This window comes from Nycticebus coucang, chromosome 7 (genome assembly GCF_027406575.1).
Source record: "Nycticebus coucang isolate mNycCou1 chromosome 7, mNycCou1.pri, whole genome shotgun sequence".
Lineage (NCBI taxonomy): Eukaryota > Metazoa > Chordata > Mammalia > Primates > Lorisidae > Nycticebus > Nycticebus coucang.
This window is the reverse complement of record NC_069786.1, coordinates 85921292-85942025: the sequence shown is the minus strand read 5'-3', so window position 1 is coordinate 85942025 and position 20734 is coordinate 85921292. Positions and strand designations below refer to the sequence as shown.

Here is a 20734-nt window from a genome sequence, read left to right as displayed (position 1 = left end):
AAACTTAATGAACAAAGCTATCCTTATTTACTTAATGGAATTGTTCATTGGACTCTGGATGTAAACGCATTTTCACATAGGTTTTTGTCTTTGAAAATGTTCATTGTGGAACTACATTTTTAAAACTAATTTTTTAATCTAAAAGTCACACTCATTATTTGATACAAATAATTTCTCACATTTTTTTCAAAACAGTTTTGCAGAAAAGCATATTAAAACATGAATTGTCTTTCCCCCTGGGTTATAAGCGATTATAATAGCACTGTGTACACAGAACCAATATTATTTTGTTGACTAGCTATGTATTAAGTGATAAAAGTCTTTTGATGAAGATAAAATAGATTAGAAAATTAGTCCTCATTTTGAAAATAGCACACAAACCATGAAAATGTGGTTATGCTCCAAAAGCAATTTTTCATTTACCAGTGTCTACAATGATGCAAATTATTCCATAGAGAAATGAGGAAATGTTAGTTTTCTGAGTTTACTGAGGTATGATTGACAAAACTGTATATTGTACATTATTCATTTAACATCTGTCTTTATTTCAAAATACTCTGGAGGTGCAAATGCTTTTGGCTACATGGATCCTTTTTGTAATGCTCCAGTCAGGGCTGTAACTGTGGCCATCCCCCAGGTAGGGTTCACGGTACCTGTTAGGTAGGTTTTCACCATTCCTATCCCTAACCCCACTTGATTGCCACTGACTTTGACTTTCCTCTGTTTACATGTGTGTTCATCAATTAGTTCCAGTTTAATAGGTAATATATGTGGTGTTTGTTCTTCCATTCTTTAGGTGCTTCACTTAGGATAATGGTACTATCCAAATTGCTGCAAAAGGCATTAATTCATCCTTTTTTATATCTGAGCAGTATTCCCTGGTACACATATACCACATTTTGTTAATCCAATCATGAATTGATGGGCACTTGGGTTGATTCCACATCTTTACAATTGTGAATTGTGCTGCAATAAACATTCAAGTACAGGTATGTTTTTGATAAAATGACTTATTTTCCTTTGGATAAATACCCGTAGTGGGATTGCTGGATTGAATGGTAGGTCTAATTTTTATTCTTTGAGGAATCTCTATACTGTTTTCCATAGAGGTTGAACTAATTTACAGTCACACCAACAGTGTAGAAGCATTCCTTTCTCTCTGTATCCACACCATCATATACTGTTTTGGGACTTTCTAATAAAAGCCAACCTAACAGGGGTAAGATGATATCTCATTCTGGTTTTAATTTGCATTTTTCTGATGATTAGTGCATTGAGGATTTTTTTATATGTTTATTTACCATTTGTCTATCTTCTATTAAATAGTTTCTTTTTGTGTCTTCTGTCCACTTTTTAAATGTTTATTTTTTACTCACTGATTTGCTTGAGTTCTTTGTAGATTTTGGCAATATGTTTATGTTAACGTAAAATAATTTTCAGCTGTAGTTCTGCATTATTATTTGGGTACATTAATATGCCAAATGATAATATCTTTCATTAACTGATTATAAATGCATTATTTAATTTTTAGTTTTACAAAGTACAAAGTTAATATTTTGCCATTAAGTTAGTGAATCATAGTTGAGACTCATCCATTTGTATCTATCCTGTCAACAAGTATTTACTAAATGGAGCTCTAAAAAAGATATGGGGTCAAGCTTTAGAGATACAAGGATAAAAAAAGAAAATTAAAAAAAAAAGAAAAAAGAGAAATACAAGTATGAACAAGACACATCTAGTCCTTACTTTCATGGAGTTACAGTCTAGTGGAGGAGGTAAAAAGTAAACCAATACAAATTCAAAAATCAATAACAATCATAATACATTTTCTGAGGGCAGTGATTTTGCCTAGTGTTTACATTTTAGTAACTCTTCAATTGCCTTTGTATATAATGTACACTTAATGAACAAATGGCTGAATGAATAAGTTCTTTGAAGAATTCTGTGAAAAACAGCAATTGAGTAAAAGCAGACTAATTTTTTTGTAGGGTAGTGAGAAAATAATTTTGGAGACACAAACATTTATCAAATCATGATGGCTAGTCATTAGAGGCTGGGATAAAGGAGGAACAGGTCTTACAGGCAAAGGGATCAAGTTGTGTGGGAACTGGGAGGGAAGGCCTCTAGCCTCTATAAAGGAGTTTTGAATTTAAGTAATTGGCAAGCTTCTGAAGGATTAAGCAAGGGTGATCTGAACTATATAATGTGTTAAAATACTTATAAAGTTAAAGATGTAATACACGTGCTTACTTGATAGTAAATCTATGATAGAATTGCTATTATTATGTGAGCACGTGTGTGTATATATTTTCCTAATATTTCTTAAATTTTTATCTAAATATAGAAGACTACTTTGGAAAATATTATATAACTTATAATTGTTTGATTATGATTTTTCTTAATTAATTTTGATTCGAAGATTAACTCATCACCTATATAAGTTTGGCACTTCTGCTACACTTCATAAGTACCTTTAGTTTAGGATGTACAATGGAAAACTATTGTAAGAAATATGACATGGTTATTGTTTTTTTTAACTTTATATATACTTAGATATTTTCCTTTTTTTTTTTTTCTTTCACTTAGATATTTTCAAATGGGGTCTTGCACTGACACTCTGCCTAGAGTGAAGTGGTCACCATAGCTCACTGCAACCTCAAACTCCTGGACTCAAGTGATCTTCCTGCCTCAGCTCCTGAGTAGCTGGGAAAGTAGACACATGCCACCATACCCAACTAATTTTTCTATTTTTTTTTGTAGAGACAAGGTCTTGCTTTTGCTCAGGCCAATTCTTGAACTCCTAACCTCAAGCAATCTTCCCACCTTGGCCTCCCAAAGTGCTAGAATTATAGGTGTGAGCCACCACACCCAGACATTTTTTGCTTTATATTTTAAAATAATTTTAATAAACCCATACACATTTTTATCTTTTTTAACTCAATTTTTATTAAATCATAACTGTATACATTTATGGGGTACAAAGTGATGATTTGATATGCAGTGTGGAATGCTTCAATCAAACTAATTAACGTAACCATCACCTCACTTATGTATTTTTGTGGTATGACATTTATAATATACTCCTAGTTGTTTTGAAATGTACCCTTGCATTGTGTATATTAGGAGATATCCCACCAAATGTCCTCCCTCTTCCCAGCATCCACCTTCCCCTCCCCTTTTTCATCTCTCCCCTCTTTCTTTCTGGAATATCTTTGTGTTTTATCATTCGTATGAGTGCGTAAGTGTTTATATATTGGTTTCATAATAGTATTGAGTGCATTGGATACTTTTTTTTCTATTATGAGATACTTTACTAAGAAGAATGTGTTCCAGGTCCATCCAGGTAAACATAAAAGATGTAAAGTCTCTCTCTTTTTATGACTGCATAGTATTCCATGGTATACATATACCACAATTTGTTTATCCATCTTGGTTGATGGGCATTTAGTCTACTTGGCTATTGTGAATTGGACTGCATTAAATATTCTGGTGCAAATGTCTTTGTTGTAAAATGATTTTGTTCATAGATACCTCGTAATGATATTGCAGGATAAAATGGTAGGTTAACTTTTAGTTCCTTGAGAATTCTCCATACTTCTTTCCAAAAAGGCTGTATTACTTTGCAGTTCCACCAGCAGTGTAGAAGTGCTCCTTTCTCTCTACATCCATACCTACAAACACATAAAAAAATGCTCATCATCTTTGATCATCAGAGAAATGCAAATCAAAACCACTTTGAGATATCATCTAACTCAAATAAGATTAGCCTACATCACAAAATCCCAAAACTGCATTTTTATCTTTTGAAGTTTTTCTTCCTGGTACGTGAATACATATTGTCTTTGATTGTGGCATTTACTAATCTAAAGTTTTTAGTGAGTTGGAATTCATATAGGATTCACCAAACACTAAAATCACATATTCTGTTTTGAACTATTCTTTTTACAATTTTCAAATGATTTGTTTTTATCTTTCCTTACTGATATTCTCTTGTTTCATCTTCCATACCTCATAAATTCAAAAATAAAATGTTGTAAGAAGCATTCTCTGGTTAAAAAGATCATTCTCTCCACCCAATATGGGAGGGTATTAAAATCAGTTCATGGTGAATTACGTGTTTAATATGTAAGTACTAAATGAAATATTATAAGATCATCTGTGTTTGGGTCCTTGGGCAATTCCTTCCTAGCCAAGATTTTTTGGAATCCACAAGATGACTCACCTTAAATATTTTTCAAATTCTAAAATTTCAGGTTACTAATCTTCTCTTCTTTTTCTTCTCATTTTAGAAGGATATGGTGAAGAAATAGCCTGCACTCAGAATGGCCAGATGTACTTAAACAGGGACATTTGGAAACCTGCCCCTTGCCAGATCTGTGTCTGTGATAATGGAGCTATTCTTTGTGACAAGATAGAGTGCCAAGAAGTTCTTGACTGTGCTGACCCTATAACTCCTCCTGGAGAATGCTGTCCTGTCTGTTCCCAAACACCTGGAGGTGGCAATAACAACTTTGGTAAGAATGTTTAGGGCCTACTTAGAACTGGTCCAATGACTCATTTTTGTAATTACAATGTTTTTTGCTCTTAGGGGTCAACACCCCAAGAGAATAATCAAGCAGATTTTCAATGGCCTTTGTGGTTAAAGATTCTGTTCATCCTCTTTATCTAATGTTAGAAAGAAGCAAAGAGTAATTTTCTGTTAAATATCAGAGGAATTTGGGGCTGAATTTTACATGGTTATGTCTAATTGAAGAATTTCTTATGCCATTTAAGATGGTTATTGGTTTACCATATCCATGATGGGTGTCACCAAGATAATTTTTAGTTTTCTATGAAGTTCATTAATGCTCAAAAGAAGATCTGAAAACACACTTATCTTCTTTGGTGCCAAGTTTTCCTGAGGGAATGAAGAATTATTCTCAATTTAGTGGCATCCAGGGATTCTTTGATACCTTTACCTGCATTAGGTAGCCTTATATATCATGTTTTTAACTCTTTCTATTTTATCTTTCTTATCACATTGCTGAAAATTGAGTTAGGTGTTTAATCAAAGCTCATTGCTACTGTTGAATGATATTCAATAGGAGAAGTAAGTTGCTATCTTATGTTTCAGTGTATGAACTATTGACTATTTCATTATATTTGTTATTTGTTATTTGCAATGGAATTTTGAAAAAAAGAGGAATTTGACATTGTGATAATGATACATGCAAGTCTCATGATTGCTTAGACAAACAATCTATAAGTTTAATATTACCTAATTCATTAAAACAGATAAATATAAAATTGTTTCCCTTATATGCAGAATGCTTTTTCATGTTGGCTAGGCAGGTAAAATAAGAGAATAAAATGGATTTCCAGGAGAAAAGTGATATAAGTAATAGTTCTTAAAATTTTTTATAGAAAAAGTATCTGTGTTTAACAGAGATTATGTATTTGGGTTATGAGTACATATGTGTTAAAGAGATTTTTATAAGGGAAACAATTTTATATTTATCTGTTTTAATGAATTAGGTAATATTAAACTTATAGATTGTTTGTCTAAGCAATCATGAGACTTGCATGTATCATTATCACAATGTCAAATTCCTTTTTTTTCAAAATTCCATTGCAAATAACAAATATAATGAAATAGTCAATAGTTCATACACTGAAACATAAGATAGCAACTTACTTCTCCTATTGAATATCATTCAACAGTAGCAATGAGCTTTGATTAAACACCTAACTCAATTTTCAGCAATGTGATAAGAAAGATAAAATAGAAAGAGTTAAAAACATGATATATAAGGCTACCTAATGCAGGTAAAGGTATCAGAGAATCCCTGGAATACAAAAAAATTAAACCTGTGGAGACAAGTTGAGTTTTAAAATCGTGGGGTGGCAAATACCAGAAAACTCTGTACAATATATAACTTCCTATAAGTAGCTCTCTGGGAAATAAAATCTATTCTTATATAAATAGTGAAAAAGGATTTGTCAACAGCAGTATGCAGAAATACCAAGAAAAAAAGTAGAGAAATTAGTTAAATTTGTGAGATAAAGAATACACCAGTAAAGATATTGCCATAGACCATATGAAAATTCTGACCAATCATTTTATCATGAACTAAATAGAACTTAATAAAGTAAAGGTCTCTGATAAAGAAGGCCATGAATCATGGAGAAAAACAAGAGTTAGATAAAAAATAAAAGAAAAACTAAGACCACCGGAGAAATGAAGATGAAGTAGGAAGGAACAAAAGAGAAAGTTATGCTACACAAAATAAAGCAAGGACTATAGATGATATAAATGGGAAGGTAAAAATAACAAAATTAAAATTTATAAAGAATTAAAGAAAATGTAGAGGATTTACAGAGGATATCTCTGAAGAAGAGTCCCTCCAAAAAAAAAAAAATTAATGCAATGGATTAGGAAAATAATGATATAATACAAGAAAACTTTTCTGAAAGAGAATTATATGTCTGAAAAAAATTGGCCCAGAAGAGTCAACATAGAGATATACCTAACTTAAAATAGTTATTAAGCTTTAAAGAGACAAAGAAAGAATTCTTTGGAATGTCAGATAAAAACAACAGGTTATTTCTAAAGAGAAAAATATTCAGACAAGTAACAAAATTTCCCATAACATCAATGCCAGAAGACCAGGGATCAGTATGCATTTTTCTCTAGGAAAGAAATCTACAAAGTAAAGTCTAAATATAAATCTAACCTTTCATCTTATGCAAAAAGTATGTGAAAATTTTTGAACACACAAGAAATCTGGAAATACTGTTTCTATAATTTCCTTTGTAAAACTATCATGGGAAAAACACAAAACCAAGATTTAGTTGTGGAAACTGCCAAAGAAATTATGTAAGCATTGATCATATTTAACTCTAGAAAAAGACTAAAATCAAAGTGTGAGTTAGGGTGACAAATGGGAGGATGCATATAGATTCTGACATTATAAAAATGATTACAAAACTAATATATAATTACCAAGTTCTTATGTTTATTAAGAAGGCAAAAAAAAAAAAAGTGAAACAGCTTGAGTTTGCTAATTCATTGTCTTTAAGGATGGAAATCAAACATTGTCCTTCAAACCTGATAAATCACATGGACAAAGTCATAGCACATTTAATACTACAATGACAAATGCTAAGGCAAGCATGTCCTTGTCTAAAACTGAATGTTAGAAGAAAAGGTGTGTGACAGGTAAGAAATAGGAAACTGTCATTTTTATCATTGCTCACTTCTGTGGAACTAATAGAAACTGTCTAAACAAATATAAATCTAAGAGTAAAGTAAAAGAATAATGTTAATTTAAAAGAGTAGGGCCAAAATATAAATCTTTTTGTACACCAGGACTAAAACAGAGATTGAGTATATAGTGAAACATTTTTATTTGTTTGTTTGTTTCAGGTTAATTTGAGAGTACAAAGATTAGGTTACAATGTTTGCATTTGTTAGGTAGTGTAGGAATAGGTAGGCTGAGACCCCATGGACCCTTCAAAAGCCAGGGTAAATCCCACAGGCAGGCCACACCTTTACTGCTAATTGAGAAGAAAGGAGTCTGAAGGTGCCAGGTCAGGGGAATGTCTGAGTGACTATCCCCGCCTGGGGAAATCAGCAGTGCAGGAAGCTGAGGTTATCAACTAGTAGCTTAGGCTAGAGAAGCTGTGTGTCTGAGGAGATGAGACTTGTTCTCCCCCCTCTCTTCTCATTGCTTCATTATCTGGCTTCTTCAGATGTTGCATTACCCTATTCAAAATAGTTACACCAGGGGCCTTATTGGCAACATTGCTAATAGCAACAAGGTGGAGTCCTTGTCCTATCCCCAAGGGGTGTGCTATACCCCTTAAATTGTGCCTACTAAGTGGGAGCACACTGGTATCCCAACCTCCTCCCCTCTCCCTGCTCCCTCATGACCCCATCTCCCACCTTGAATTGATTTGAGTTTTTCTCTTATGTGGGCATGTATTAACATATCCTACTGGCTTCATATTCGTTTTGAATACATCAGATTCCTCTTCTCCATTCTTGTGATACTTTACTAAGAAGAATGGGGTTCAGTTTAAAAAATAATAGAAAGTCATAGTTCTGTGCTTATGAAAGCAAAAATGAAAAATAAAAATGTACATTTAGCATCCATATCTAAAAGTTATAAAATAATTACCAAAATAAACTGAAAATAAGTGAAAGAAAAATCTTTATGAAGAATAAAGCAGAGCATGAAAACTGAGAAAACTTGGGCGGCGCCTGTGGCTCAGTCGGTAAGGCGCCGGCCCCATATACTGAGGGTGGCGGGTTCAAACCCGGCCCTGGCTGAACTGCAACCAAAAAATAGCCGGGCGTTGGCGGGCGCCTGTAGTCTCAGCTACTAGGGAGGCTGAGGCAAGAGAATCGCTGAAGCCCAGGAGCTGGAGGTTGCTGTGAGCTGTGTGATGCCACGGCACTCTACCGAGGGCTATAAAGTGAGACTCTGTCTCTACAAAAAAAAAAAAAAAAAGGAAAAGTGAGAAAACTGAAATAAGTAGAAATAATAAGTGAATTTGAAAGATGGTCCTATAGAAATACCAAGAAAATAAATTGACCTAAATTAAGAAATGATAAGGAGAAAATTACTTAATGAAAATTAAGAAAATATAAAAGATCACAAGAGGCTCCTTTACACAACTTTATTTTAACAAAACCCATAAGAAATGGCTAATTTTCTAGGAAAGTATAATTTACTAAGACAATCCCTGGTAGAAAGAGAAAAACTGAACACACAGGTTTCCCCAGAAGAAACAGAAATTATAAAGCAGATGGATCCTCAAAAATCGTCAGGTTCAGGTAGTTTCTCAGCTGTGTCACACACATACATACAAAATCAGATGAATGTCATGCTTTTAAAATCCACTTGAACACTTAAAGAGAAGGCAAACTTTTGAACTTTTGCTAATAAAGTATTAAATATATTAGCACGTTAAATTAATAATTAGTCATAAAAAGTGGAGATAATTTCACAAATGCAAGAATAATTCAATATTAGGATATCTAGTAATAAAAACAATCAGAATAGCTCTATGAAGATAAAGTATATGTTTTCTTCTTAATTCTGATTCAGTCTTTCTTAATTCTGTTTCAAAATGTAGAAGCCATAAAAAATCATACACATTTGTATGACCCACAAAGAACATGGCAAAAAAATTATATTTAATTCACAAGGAATAATATATTTACATGTAAAGATATCTCCTGAAATAAATAATTACAGTGTCAATGACAAAAGCAAAATATAGACAAAAGAAATTAGCTAATAATTTTTTAAAAAGGAAATAAAAATGATTCTTCACTATATGACATGACTTAAACTTTCTCGTAATAAAATAAATGTTAGCGCGTGAGGTAGTCCCTCGGATCTCCTCAACAGTGTGTGGACGGAACTTGGCCTCCCTTTCTCCCAGCCTTCGGAGGCTTTCCAGACTCTTTCTTTACACTTGCATCTCTGGGACCATCTTCACGGCCATCTCCTGCTTCTGGAATCAGCTAACACCGCTTTTTTGTGGTTAGCTCCCTATTACCTATCAACTATGAGCTCCCAGATTCGTCAAAATTATTCCCCCAGTGTGCAGGCAGCCGTCAACAGCCTGCTCAATCTGCACCTGCAGGCCTCCTGCACCTGCCTCTCTCTGGGCTCCTAGCTCCACCGCGAGGATGCGGCTCTGCAAGGGCCGCGAGGGGGCGGAGGAGAAGCGCGCAGGCGCTGGGCGGGTCTCCAGGATGCAAAACCAGCGTGGCCGCCACGCTCTGTTCCAGGATGTGCAGAAGCCATCTCAGGATGAACGGGGCACAACCCTGGACGCAGTGGAAGCCGCCTTGGCTCTGGAGAAGACCTCAACCAGGCTCTTTGGAGTCTTCATGCCCTGGGTTCCGCCCGCACAGACCCACATCTCCATGACTTCTGGGAGAGTCACTTCCTAGATGCGGAAGTGAAACTCATCAGGAAGACGGGCGATCACGTGACCAGCCTCCACGGCCCGCGGGCCTCCACTGGCGCCCAGGCTCCACTGGGCCCAGTATCTTTGCAAAGGCTCCCTCTCTGCCAAGACTAGGAGCCTGCGGAGCCCAGCGACCTCTGAGGAGCCCTTCTCAAAGTGTCAGGGCTTCTGTCGGAGCCTCTCCCTCCAGCCACAAGGCAGCTTTTTAACCACCCTGGAGTCCTTTCCCAAGCCTTGGACCAAATGGAAGTAAGGCTTTGTGCACCAAAAAAAAAAAAAAAAAAGAACTGTACTGAGCTAACATGTTTCATCTATTAAACTGGCTAAAATTAAAATGCTTGATAAGACACTGGGTATTACTGTATTTTGCCCGAGAAGAAATATGTACATTAATTATAGAAGTGCAAAGAGGTCTAACCTTCGTGAAGGGATATTGGTAATATTGCCAAACCACAAATGCCATCATAAGGGATATTGAAGAATTTGTTCTGCAAATATCCTTGCATGTGGTTATGTAAGTAACTATTATTAACCACTATTCACTATAGTATTATTTGTAATAACTAATAAAGCCATCTATCTCAACTTGCCAAGGAAAGCTCAAATAATTCCAGGGTTCTTGACAAAATAAACAATAGCCATCACTTTTATTCTTCAAATTGTCCTGGTTAGTGATAAATTATATCCTGGTAATAGAAAAGATTAGAAACAATTCAAATGCCCATCATGATAAAAAATGAAGGTTAGTTAAATTGTGGTAGATTCATGCAATGGAATTCTGTAAAAAATTTATGGAAAAAAATAAAGAATCTATATAATGATTAGCAATGATCTCGGAGATTTAAAAATCTGTAATATAGAAAGACAGATGAAGAACAGTATGGAAAAGGTAGAAAAGGCAGTCTGTCCTTGCTTTATACATTTTATTAAAGCATTTTCTTTTTTAAACCATCTGAATGAAAAGCCTAGCTTATAAAGAATATAAGGAATAAAAATAGATGGGCAGTGCCAGTGGCTCATTGAGTAGGGCACCGGCCCCATATACCAAGGGTGGCCAGTTCGAACCTGGCCCCAGCCAAACTACAACAAAAAATAGCCAGGAGTTGTGGCACCTTTAGTGCCAGCTACTCCGGAGGCTGAGGCAAGAGAATCGCCTAAGCCCAGGAGTTGGAGGTTTCTGTGAGCTGTGATGTCACAGCACCCTACTGAGGGAGATAAAGTGAGACTCTGTTTCAAAAAAGAAAAAAAAAAGGAATAAAAATAGAGCGTTCACTATAACTTTAATAACTAATTTTATAATTTAGCAAACTTTACATGCTATATAAATGTGAAGAATATTAAAATTATGTCAGAATTTTCCAAAAGGATGTATTATTTTGCCTTGTATGGAAATTGTAATCCATTTTAATTTACTTTTGAGTTCTAGGGTAACCTGTTTAAGTTAAATTGTGATTCCAGAAATCATAGTAAATATGAGCAGATTATCAATAATTGTTTCTTTATAAAATAACATACTTATTCTTTTATTTTTATAGGTAGAGGAAGAAAGGTAAGTTTGACTTTCTATAGTTTCTTTTTCATAAATAGAATTATTTCTAGTACTATCCACACAGAGCTATCCTCTGCAATCTTTTGTAAAGAGTACAAATACAGCTGCTATGTTTCTAAACAACAACTATGGCTATTCCATTCACATTTTGATTAATTTCCTGTTTATATATCTGCTTTTGTCTGAAAGTTATAAACTCTTTAGGGATTGAGAATGTATCTTATTAACCTTTGTATTCTTTGAATTTACCATTATGCTTAGTATATACTTTACATATTTTAGAAGCAAAATATACTTTCGATGAAAGAAAGGAAAGAATAATAGAATGAAGGGATAAAGGAAAGAAGGAGGAATATAATTTCTATTTCAATAGGATTGTGGTCCCTCTACCATTGGTTGAAAAGTAAAGATTCAGAATTAATTGACCATTTTATCAAACAAACATAGCCTCCCTTTCTTTGCCCTCCCTTACCTCTAAAGAGCCTAAAATCGAATCCTGGATATATGCTTTACACTCAGGTGAATAAGGTGGGCTATATCATGACCTTGGTCCAACTGGCCAACTGGTCACTTGTCATCTGGACATGGGTAATCCTACTGAGTGAAGAGAGTTCTTTTCCCCTGGGCATGTGCTTAGTTTTCTATTTATCTTTAAAATTATGGCATTTGCCTCAGTTCTGTCCAAATAGTTTGGGCACAGAGATCAAAGGAGTGGAAATGGCAGTGACCCCAATTTTCATAAATTTCTTTTACTTTGCACACAAGAAACGTCAATTAAGTGATATGACAAGATAATCAGATAAGCAATGTTATCCCTTTCTGATAAATAGTGAACTGCTATCAAAGGGAAGCCATGGCCACTTTTGTGCTTTAGTGGACAATACCATATATTTGGTTAATTAGGAATAAATGTAGGTGAAGCTGTTTAGATTTGAATATATGTCAAAGGAGAAGTATTGAAAAATACGTATTTAGTGCTCGCTTCGGCAGCACATATACTAAAATTGGAACGATACAGAGAAGATTAGCATGGCCCCTGCGCAAGGATGACACGCAAATTCGTGAAGCGTTCCATATTTTTAAGCTAAAAAAAAAAAAAAAAAGAAAAATACGTATTTGGCTTTAATTTATATCTAAAAACTAGGATTGAAATTTTAGAGATTAATATAGGCCTTAAATAAATTATACAAATGCATGAAAGATGAATGGACACATCTATGATATAGGAAAAAAAAAAAAAAAAGCCTAACAGTGAGAACTGCCCTGAAATTCAGTTAGGAGTTATCCAACTTGCTGAGACAACTGGTAGGCTGTGCCATGTACTGCCTTTCTTCAAAGGCAATATGGAACAGCTGAGTGAGGGATACATTCATGGGACCGTGATTTTAGTGGACTTTACTTAGATGCCATCATCTTTATGACTTGTTTTCATTTATCATCAGGTCTCATAAGAAACTTGAGAACAGAACAAGGCTACAAACATGCATTTTGTTCTTGGCTTTATATCCATATTGATTTTTAATTAATTTATTTATTCATTAATGTTAACTTTAAAATATGACCGAGATTTTTTTACATCTCTGTCTAAAGCAAATGATACAGATGACACAGATTTAGGAAAATTACTGTCACCGAAGTAATGGCATCCCATAAAAGTTATAAAACATGTTCATATGGCATTAAGTGTTAAGTAAGTGTAATTCTTATCTGAATCTGAGTACCTGAAGTTTATGTTCTCAGTAGGTATGAAAATTAAATTTAAAACTTTAGACACAAATTATTATTCCACATAAATTAACTTAATCCAAGCCCGCATTCACAAACACTGTAGAAACTAATACTTAACATTTGTGACTTAAATCACATATAAGAAATGTATGGAATCATTAGGGAATTTATAATCAGAAACTATGATTGGATGCTTAATCCCTTCTTAAACACTGTAGAACAATAGAACACTGATGTAAGATACTAAAAAACCTTTAATTTAGTTAAGAAAGATATCAGAGAGTTCTATTCCCCTATATACAACATAAGAATAAAGTCTACATTTGCTTTCCAGTCTCTTAGAGTGGAGATGACCCAACTGTTCTTAGCAGCCTATTCTATTTTTCTCATTTTGGCTGCAAAGATTTGTCTTCTCTTTTAAATTATTTTACTAGACTTGTTACAGAAGGAGCATTTTTATCAGCATCATCTCATAAAATTCTTTATTTATTGGACACTAATTTATATACTCTTTCTTAAAAATTCAAATCCTTTGGCATTTAAAAAATCTCTTTTATTGTAGCTTACAAGGTGAATTTTTGTTACTTTTATTACTTTAAAAATGGAAAGTCTCAGTTTGGAAGTTAGCAGATGTGGAAGTGTAGAAATAAACCTGTTCTACTTTGAAGCCCATATATGTTGATTCTTTCTTCCCCTCGTCTTTGTGCAGGTTGTCCTTTGTGTTTCTATTCTGAATTTTCCCTGTTGAACTCTTTCTTCTTTTCCTCTTTTGAATTCTCAATTTGTTCTCGAATTACAGACTATTCAGTAACTCCACATTAGAATCAGTGAGTCTGATCAGGTTATTGTTAGTTCAGCCTCTGAATTTATAAATTTAACTTCTAAAAGTATATTATAAAGTATTAATCCAAAATGCAAACAAACTTTTATGAAGAAGGATATTCATTGTAATGTTATTTTTTTTCTTTTTTTTTTTATTGTTGGGGATTCATTGAGGGTACAATAAGCCAGTTACACTGATTGCAATTGTTAGGTAAAGTCCCTCTTGCAATCATGTTTTGCCCCCATAAAGTGTGAATAGAAATTCCCAGTGTTTACCTGGCGTATTCTAGTGTATCATGTCCGTGCCTCACAAGTCTTTATATTTTGCTAATTGAACTTTTTTTTTTACCTTACAGGGACAAAAAGGAGAACCAGGATTAGTGCCTGTTGTAAGTAAATGCTGTTTTAACATATCTTTAATGAACTTATCTGTAGTATGGCTGTATATTATGTCTTATATATGCAGTCTCAAATACAGAAATTAATTATTTTATAAGCAAGTTTTTAGCATAATACAAGCAAACAAAAATAGATTAATTTAATGCAATATTTAATATTCTATGTTTCTGACTTTTACAGTCCCATGAATGAAGGTAGAAAATCGTGGCTTTATATAAATTAAATACATTGTGTGTGACTATACAATGATAGCTAATATTAGTGTTAGCACAATGGTTTACTGTCCCACACTTTTGGAAATATGCCTTGATCTTGATTGAAATTCTATGTTGCATAAGAATTCTTAAGACTTCTTTAGCCTCACAGATGATAAAAAAGTATACTAAAGTATAGGATAAAAAATAAAGTATAAAAAAGTATACTAAAGTATAGGATAAAAATTCTTCCTATTCATATGTCTTAAAGAAGGTATTATCAATCTTCCAAGACAAAATCATATACATGTTCATTTATTGGGCAGTATTTACAATTTTGCTTTGTCTTTAAATTAGCTTGTGTTTACCTAAAATGTAAATCATTCATGTTTGTCTATTACATTTAAAAACACTTGTGTATACTTACTGTGTCTTATATGCTAAGTGATTAGCATTATACTATTTATTTATCTTCACAACTGTTGAAGGAGGTAATTTTATAATCATTATTATCATTTTACATTTAAGTTTAGACTTAAGGTCCCATTTTCAGTAAGCTCAAGAATAGAGAAGGTAAGTAGTAAGTTATTTGTCCAAGATCACACCTGCTAAGGAAGGAGTAGTGTCAGTATTTGAACCTAAGCCTCTTTTCTCTAGTGTTGGTGTTCTTAATCACGACACCAGTACTGGCTCCCTGTATTAAAGTTTAAATTAGATAATGCCTTAGGTTGTAGGGCAAGAAGGAAATGAGCATCAGTTGACAACATTCATTTGTTTTAAAAAAATTACTAAGACTTTTGTTGTTATTCTTATTTGTTTGGCTATTGACTTTTGTAACTGTCTGTAGAAATATTACATTTGCAAATGATCTCATTTATTGTTTAGGTAACAGGCATACGTGGTCGTCCAGGACCGGCAGTAAGTATCTTCCACCAGTATTCATGGTACTCTTGTGTTCTGTGATATACTGAAAATTTTTACAGCTGTGAGAAGACAATAAACTGTAAAACAATTATGCTTGGTTTCTTGAAACATGTTATCTTAAAGCATCTTCAAACTAAGCCTTTCTTTGCAGCAATAAATGGTAAATAGGGAATCATTTCGTTCTGAAATTCCTTATTTATTAGTGCTGCTATTGGTCATGAGAAAGGCGAAACAATTTATTTTTACATTGCTACTTTTAAGAGTGACCTTCTTCACTGAAATTAGGGCTAACTTGTCTATTGTCTGACTATGCTTAAGGATGGACTACTTTTAATTGCTTAATAAAATTAAATCATATATTGTAGTAGAATTTGAGAAAACATGTATCAGAATAGCATATTTCTGGATTAGTTCAAAAGACTAATCAGTTCAGGTTTGATTATCAGTAACATTCATAGGTAATTTGATGGATAACACAAACACACTTTTCATGTAAATTGGAAAACACTTCAAATTAACTTAAGGAAAATACTAACATAGCTTTAACAGACCTTCTCTGATCCTTTTGAAGCTTTTGCTCTTAAACAGTGCTGTATGTTGGATTGAGTAAATGCTAACTTACTCAGATCTTCATGTCCCAATTGAAATTATTTTTTGAAGAGAAATAAAATCTCCTTGACAACTACCATCTTCTAGGAACAAAAAGCTATTTTAAGATATCAGCACAGCAACACCAAGTTTGGAATATTATAGTCATTTGTTATTTTAAGGGAAAAATGACCACCATTGTAATTTGAAAATTCAAAGTGGAATTAAGTATAAAATAGAAATATGCAACTCTAAATCAAGTAAAAAAAAAGCTGATTGGATGTATGTAAAGCATCAGTGTTTAGTAGGCTAAGAGGCTCGTCTTTCCATTGCTTTCATCGGCAACTTGAACAGTGATGGGGTATCGTGATAGGGTGATAGGGTATTAATTAACAATTTGAACTAAATGCATTCCATGAAACAATTGAAAACTTGGGGCTTATACATTTATATAGTTTTCAGAATCAGATCTGTAGGATTTTGTCACCAAAATTTAAGGACAAAGGTTGTACCTGGAAAAAGACAGCAAAAATGATCTTTAAAATTTTGCAATTAGTAGTCAAGCCAATCTCTTCAGCTCACCAGTACATGGGCACTGAATTCTTTACAGGCCTTTGAGTTTCACTGCTCTAATAAACAGCTCCTCAGTGTGTACAAAGTTTTGTACGCTCCTGGCTTCATTCTCTGTAGTCTTCAACGACACTGAATTAGGAAGTGTGACATTTCTGTTTTCCAATTTTCTTTTATCAAGCAAACCTTATAAAAATCCAACAAAAATGTATAAATGTTCTACAGGCATAATCATCACTTTCTGTTTTAGGGACCTCCAGGATCACAAGGACCAAGAGGAGAGCGAGGCCCAAAGGGAAGACCTGTAAGTGAACGTGGGGGCGCCCTTCCTGCCAGTATCTACCACGTCCCTCAGTCTGCACTGCATGCCCTGAACAGAGCACGGAGCTCAGGCTCTGTTTTAGTTTCACCTCTATTAAATGTTACAAAGAATTCAGGTCAGGAAGTGATTCTGTAGCTGTTCTAATACAGAGGAAATTATGACGTGCTAGTAATTGGCCATTATTAGAAAACACAAATGATATTTCCTTGTTGTTTTATGAGGTCAAATTGAAGTGAAATTTAACATAATTAACATGTCATGTTGTTTTCAAAAGTTATTGCTCATGAGTAGACAATGCCAAGAGTGTCCTGTTGAGAGAAAACACCAAGTTCTGTGATCTGTGGCTGCTATAGAAGTAACCAAGATGGATAAAGCAGAAAGAAATCATTAGAAAATAAAATATTCGGGTGGCGCCTGTGGCTCAGTGAGTAGGGCGCCGGCCCCATATGCCAAGGGTGGCAGGTTCAAACGCAGCCCCGGCCACACTGCAACAAAAAAAAAATAGCCGGGTGCTGTGGCGGGCGCCTGTAGTCCCAGCTACTCAGGAGGCTGAGGCAAGAGAATCGCTTAAGCCCAGGAGCTGGAGGTTGCTGTGAGCTGTGTGATGCCACGGCACTCTACCAAGGGCCATAAAGTGAGACTCTGTCTCTATAAAAAAAAAAAAAAAAAAAAAAAAAAAAAGAAAATAAAATATTCTTTCATTCGGTTGTACAGCTGTTCACTTACCAGGTAGTACTCTGTCTTTTCACTGGGAAACTGCTGCCAAGGTATAAAAGGAGTCATTTAAAAAATCAGCAACCTCATCACTTTAAATTAAAATAGTCACGTCTGTGCCCTTGATAAAATATGAGGATATTATAAAATACATACCAAAGATTTTTGCTTATTACCTACCTGTACAGAATATGTATCCTCTGTTTCATTCAGAAAAAAATTATACTGTTTGGTTTTCCCCCTAATATTACCTTCTAAAACTTAATTCTCAATGGATGTTTAGCACTTCGGAAATGTAATTATTCTTACCTGAGAGGAATAGATAAGTAAGAAAGCAATAGAGACTTTGAATATATAAATGAGGACAAAACATATTGTAGACCACTTCCCTGGGAACTCTTGCCACTCATTTTATCTTCGTTACTGTTTTATGCATCCACTCATTTCACCAAGTATATAGTACGATGTCAGTGTTTTTTTCTGAAATGGAACTGAAGCATGGATGGTATTGCAGGCTCGCAGGTGCATGGCAGTGCCCCAACTTGGGCATAGCCACATAGGTGAGCAGCAAGGCTGTGTTCAGAGTACTGTGGGCCTCATTCTGTGCTGATGTTCTGCAGACCTGTCTCACCAGTGCTGGTAGTTTAAACACTGCCGGTATCTCTCTAGATGTCTGTCCAGTGTCTAAAATGACAGAGACAGGTAGAAAATGACATCAAGTGGGTGTCGAGTGGACAGCCATGCAGAAAACATTTTGCCTCAATGTACTTGTACCCTATAAGTAATTATAACATTGGGTCCTAAGTCTAGGTAGAAATTGCTATGGGAATACTGGTGAGATTTCCAGAATACCTGGTTAGGATTCAGTGAATCTATTCTGTAAGCCTCTTCTTTTCTCTTTTCTACTTTACTCCATATGCAGTGTGGTTTGTTTTTATTTCCTTTTTTGGATAGGCCTGAAACAGTGTTAATTGAGTGTGAGTGTGTGTATGTGTGCGTGTGTGAGAGAGAAAGGTGAGAGGTAGGGGAGAGAGAGATGAATAGAGATTAGTTATTTATGATGAATTAAGCAAGGTAATCCTGGCAGACACTTGAGAAGGATATCTGTTCCTCTCTTAATCTTAATAAGCAGTGGTGTGATGGCATTTAACAACTGACTCTTTTTGTAAAATGTTTGTTTTTGCTTTGTAGTTTTGGCTAACTTTCCTAGTATAAGTAGACTGTTTCGCCTCAGGTTCCAAGCCTTCTAGGTAATGCTTAGCTGGATTAAAGTTGTGTCTGTCACAGTATGACATGCTACTGCAGTCATAAATGCCATTTCCAACTGCTACTGTTACCATCAAACGGTATAAAAGTCTCACGGTGCACAGCATGAGTTCTTAACCTAAACACCTGATATTTGGGGTCAGATAATTCCATACACATTGTAGGAAGTTTTTCAGCATTCCTGATTGCTACCCTCTAGCTGCCAGTAGCAACTCACATTCCCCATATAATTGTGACAATTAAAAATGTTTCTTGATGTTGCCAAATTCTGGCAAATTGCTCCAGACTGAGAACTACTGGTACAAAGATCTCTTGAAAAACCTCCGTGCTAGCCAATGACTGTCATGACTGTGTCTAATCACATATCCTCAGTTTTAAGAGTATTGTCCAGTATAATTGCATAGTGAAAAACTGGTGGTCTGCCAGGAGATGGGCAGTTAATGGTGTACTTAGTTCTGATCCCACATGACATGTAACCTGTATGAGTATCAGTTTTCTTATCTGTAAAATGGAAATGTACCAGTTATCAACTGTGGTGGTGGGAGAGAGAGAAGTGAAGAGGAGAGGAGAGAGAGCACATTCACCAGCAGGGAAGCAGGGAATAAAGTTGTTTTTTTTTTTTTTTTTTTCAGTTTTTGGCTGGGGCTGGGTTTGAACCCACCACCTCTGGCATATGGGGCCAGCGCCCTACTCCTTTGAGCCATAGGCCCCACCAAATAAAGTTTTTGATGATTCTGGATCATTAGTCGTTTTTCTACTTGTGGGTGTTTAAAGATTGCCACCTAGTGGTAGTTCATGAGTACTTGTTATTGTAGATTGCTGCCTGAGATACTAGATCCCTGGGATGGGAAAAAATAATGATAAGTATATTTACCACGATATCAAAATTATGTGATTAAGTTGCTTTAAATATATATAATACATTTTTAGTGAATTTACACATTATAATTTTTTTTCAATATTTATTAGTACCAATGCTAGTTTTTCATAGTCTCACTCGAAATCTGTTTATGTCCACTTCTTTTTGGATAAGTGCTGGAAGTTTTTACTAATTTTAAACTCTTTATAAGAACAAATCATGTAATCTATTTAGAGGAGATTCAGTGGAGGCAAAGAATGAATAGTGAAGTCAAAGAAAAAAATCTTTGGATCAGATTCTGAGATACGATTATTAACCCCAGAGGAGAGGAGAAGGGTACGATCTCTTTGGATAATTAATATTACCCAAACGTCTCTCTACTCGCATTGGCATTAAATGTAGTTTTTTATTCCATCTTTGGAAATCTCATTGGGGTAAGAGATTTATATGTTGGTTGACTTTTTGTACATAAGGATACTTAGTTATCAATTAGCAATAGAACATTGCAAAAACACCTCTTTTCCACACAAGGCTCTAAGAATAACTAGACTATTTGTCTGTGACACTATAGACTATATGTTTCTGGTTCATGTTATTTGCATTCATTTGATTTAAGAGCCATAGATGGCAATTAAAATCAGTTTCTGTTATATATAACGAAAAGAGTGAATTGTCAGTAATTTAGGAGACAGAAGGGTTTTGATTTTTAAAAGATAAGTTTTCTAAGAAATCATTTTCTTAAATGTGAGTTTTTCAGTTTATCTGCTTTCATTTGAATAAATAAATTTGATTATTTATTCTACTACTCCAAGAAGCAAACATATCTATATAAA

General features: G+C 34.5%; 1 protein-coding gene and 1 non-coding gene across 3 annotated transcripts in view; both read left to right on the top strand.

The window, feature by feature from the left end:
- Positions 1 to 20734, top strand: part of COL5A2 (collagen type V alpha 2 chain) — a 245639-nt gene that overhangs the window by 166613 nt on the left and 58292 nt on the right. For both annotated transcript variants that reach the window (XM_053597828.1, XM_053597827.1), the window contains 5 exons: positions 4290 to 4514; positions 11502 to 11515; positions 14422 to 14454; positions 15544 to 15576; positions 16991 to 17044. In XM_053597828.1, coding sequence (XP_053453803.1) covers positions 4331 to 4514; positions 11502 to 11515; positions 14422 to 14454; positions 15544 to 15576; positions 16991 to 17044 — 318 coding nt within the window. In that variant the 5' untranslated portion in view covers positions 4290 to 4330. The remainder of the gene's footprint in view (positions 1 to 4289; positions 4515 to 11501; positions 11516 to 14421; positions 14455 to 15543; positions 15577 to 16990; positions 17045 to 20734) is intronic.
- Positions 12490 to 12596, top strand: LOC128590910 (U6 spliceosomal RNA). Its single transcript, XR_008381373.1, has one exon. It is a non-coding gene; the product is annotated as a U6 spliceosomal RNA (small nuclear RNA).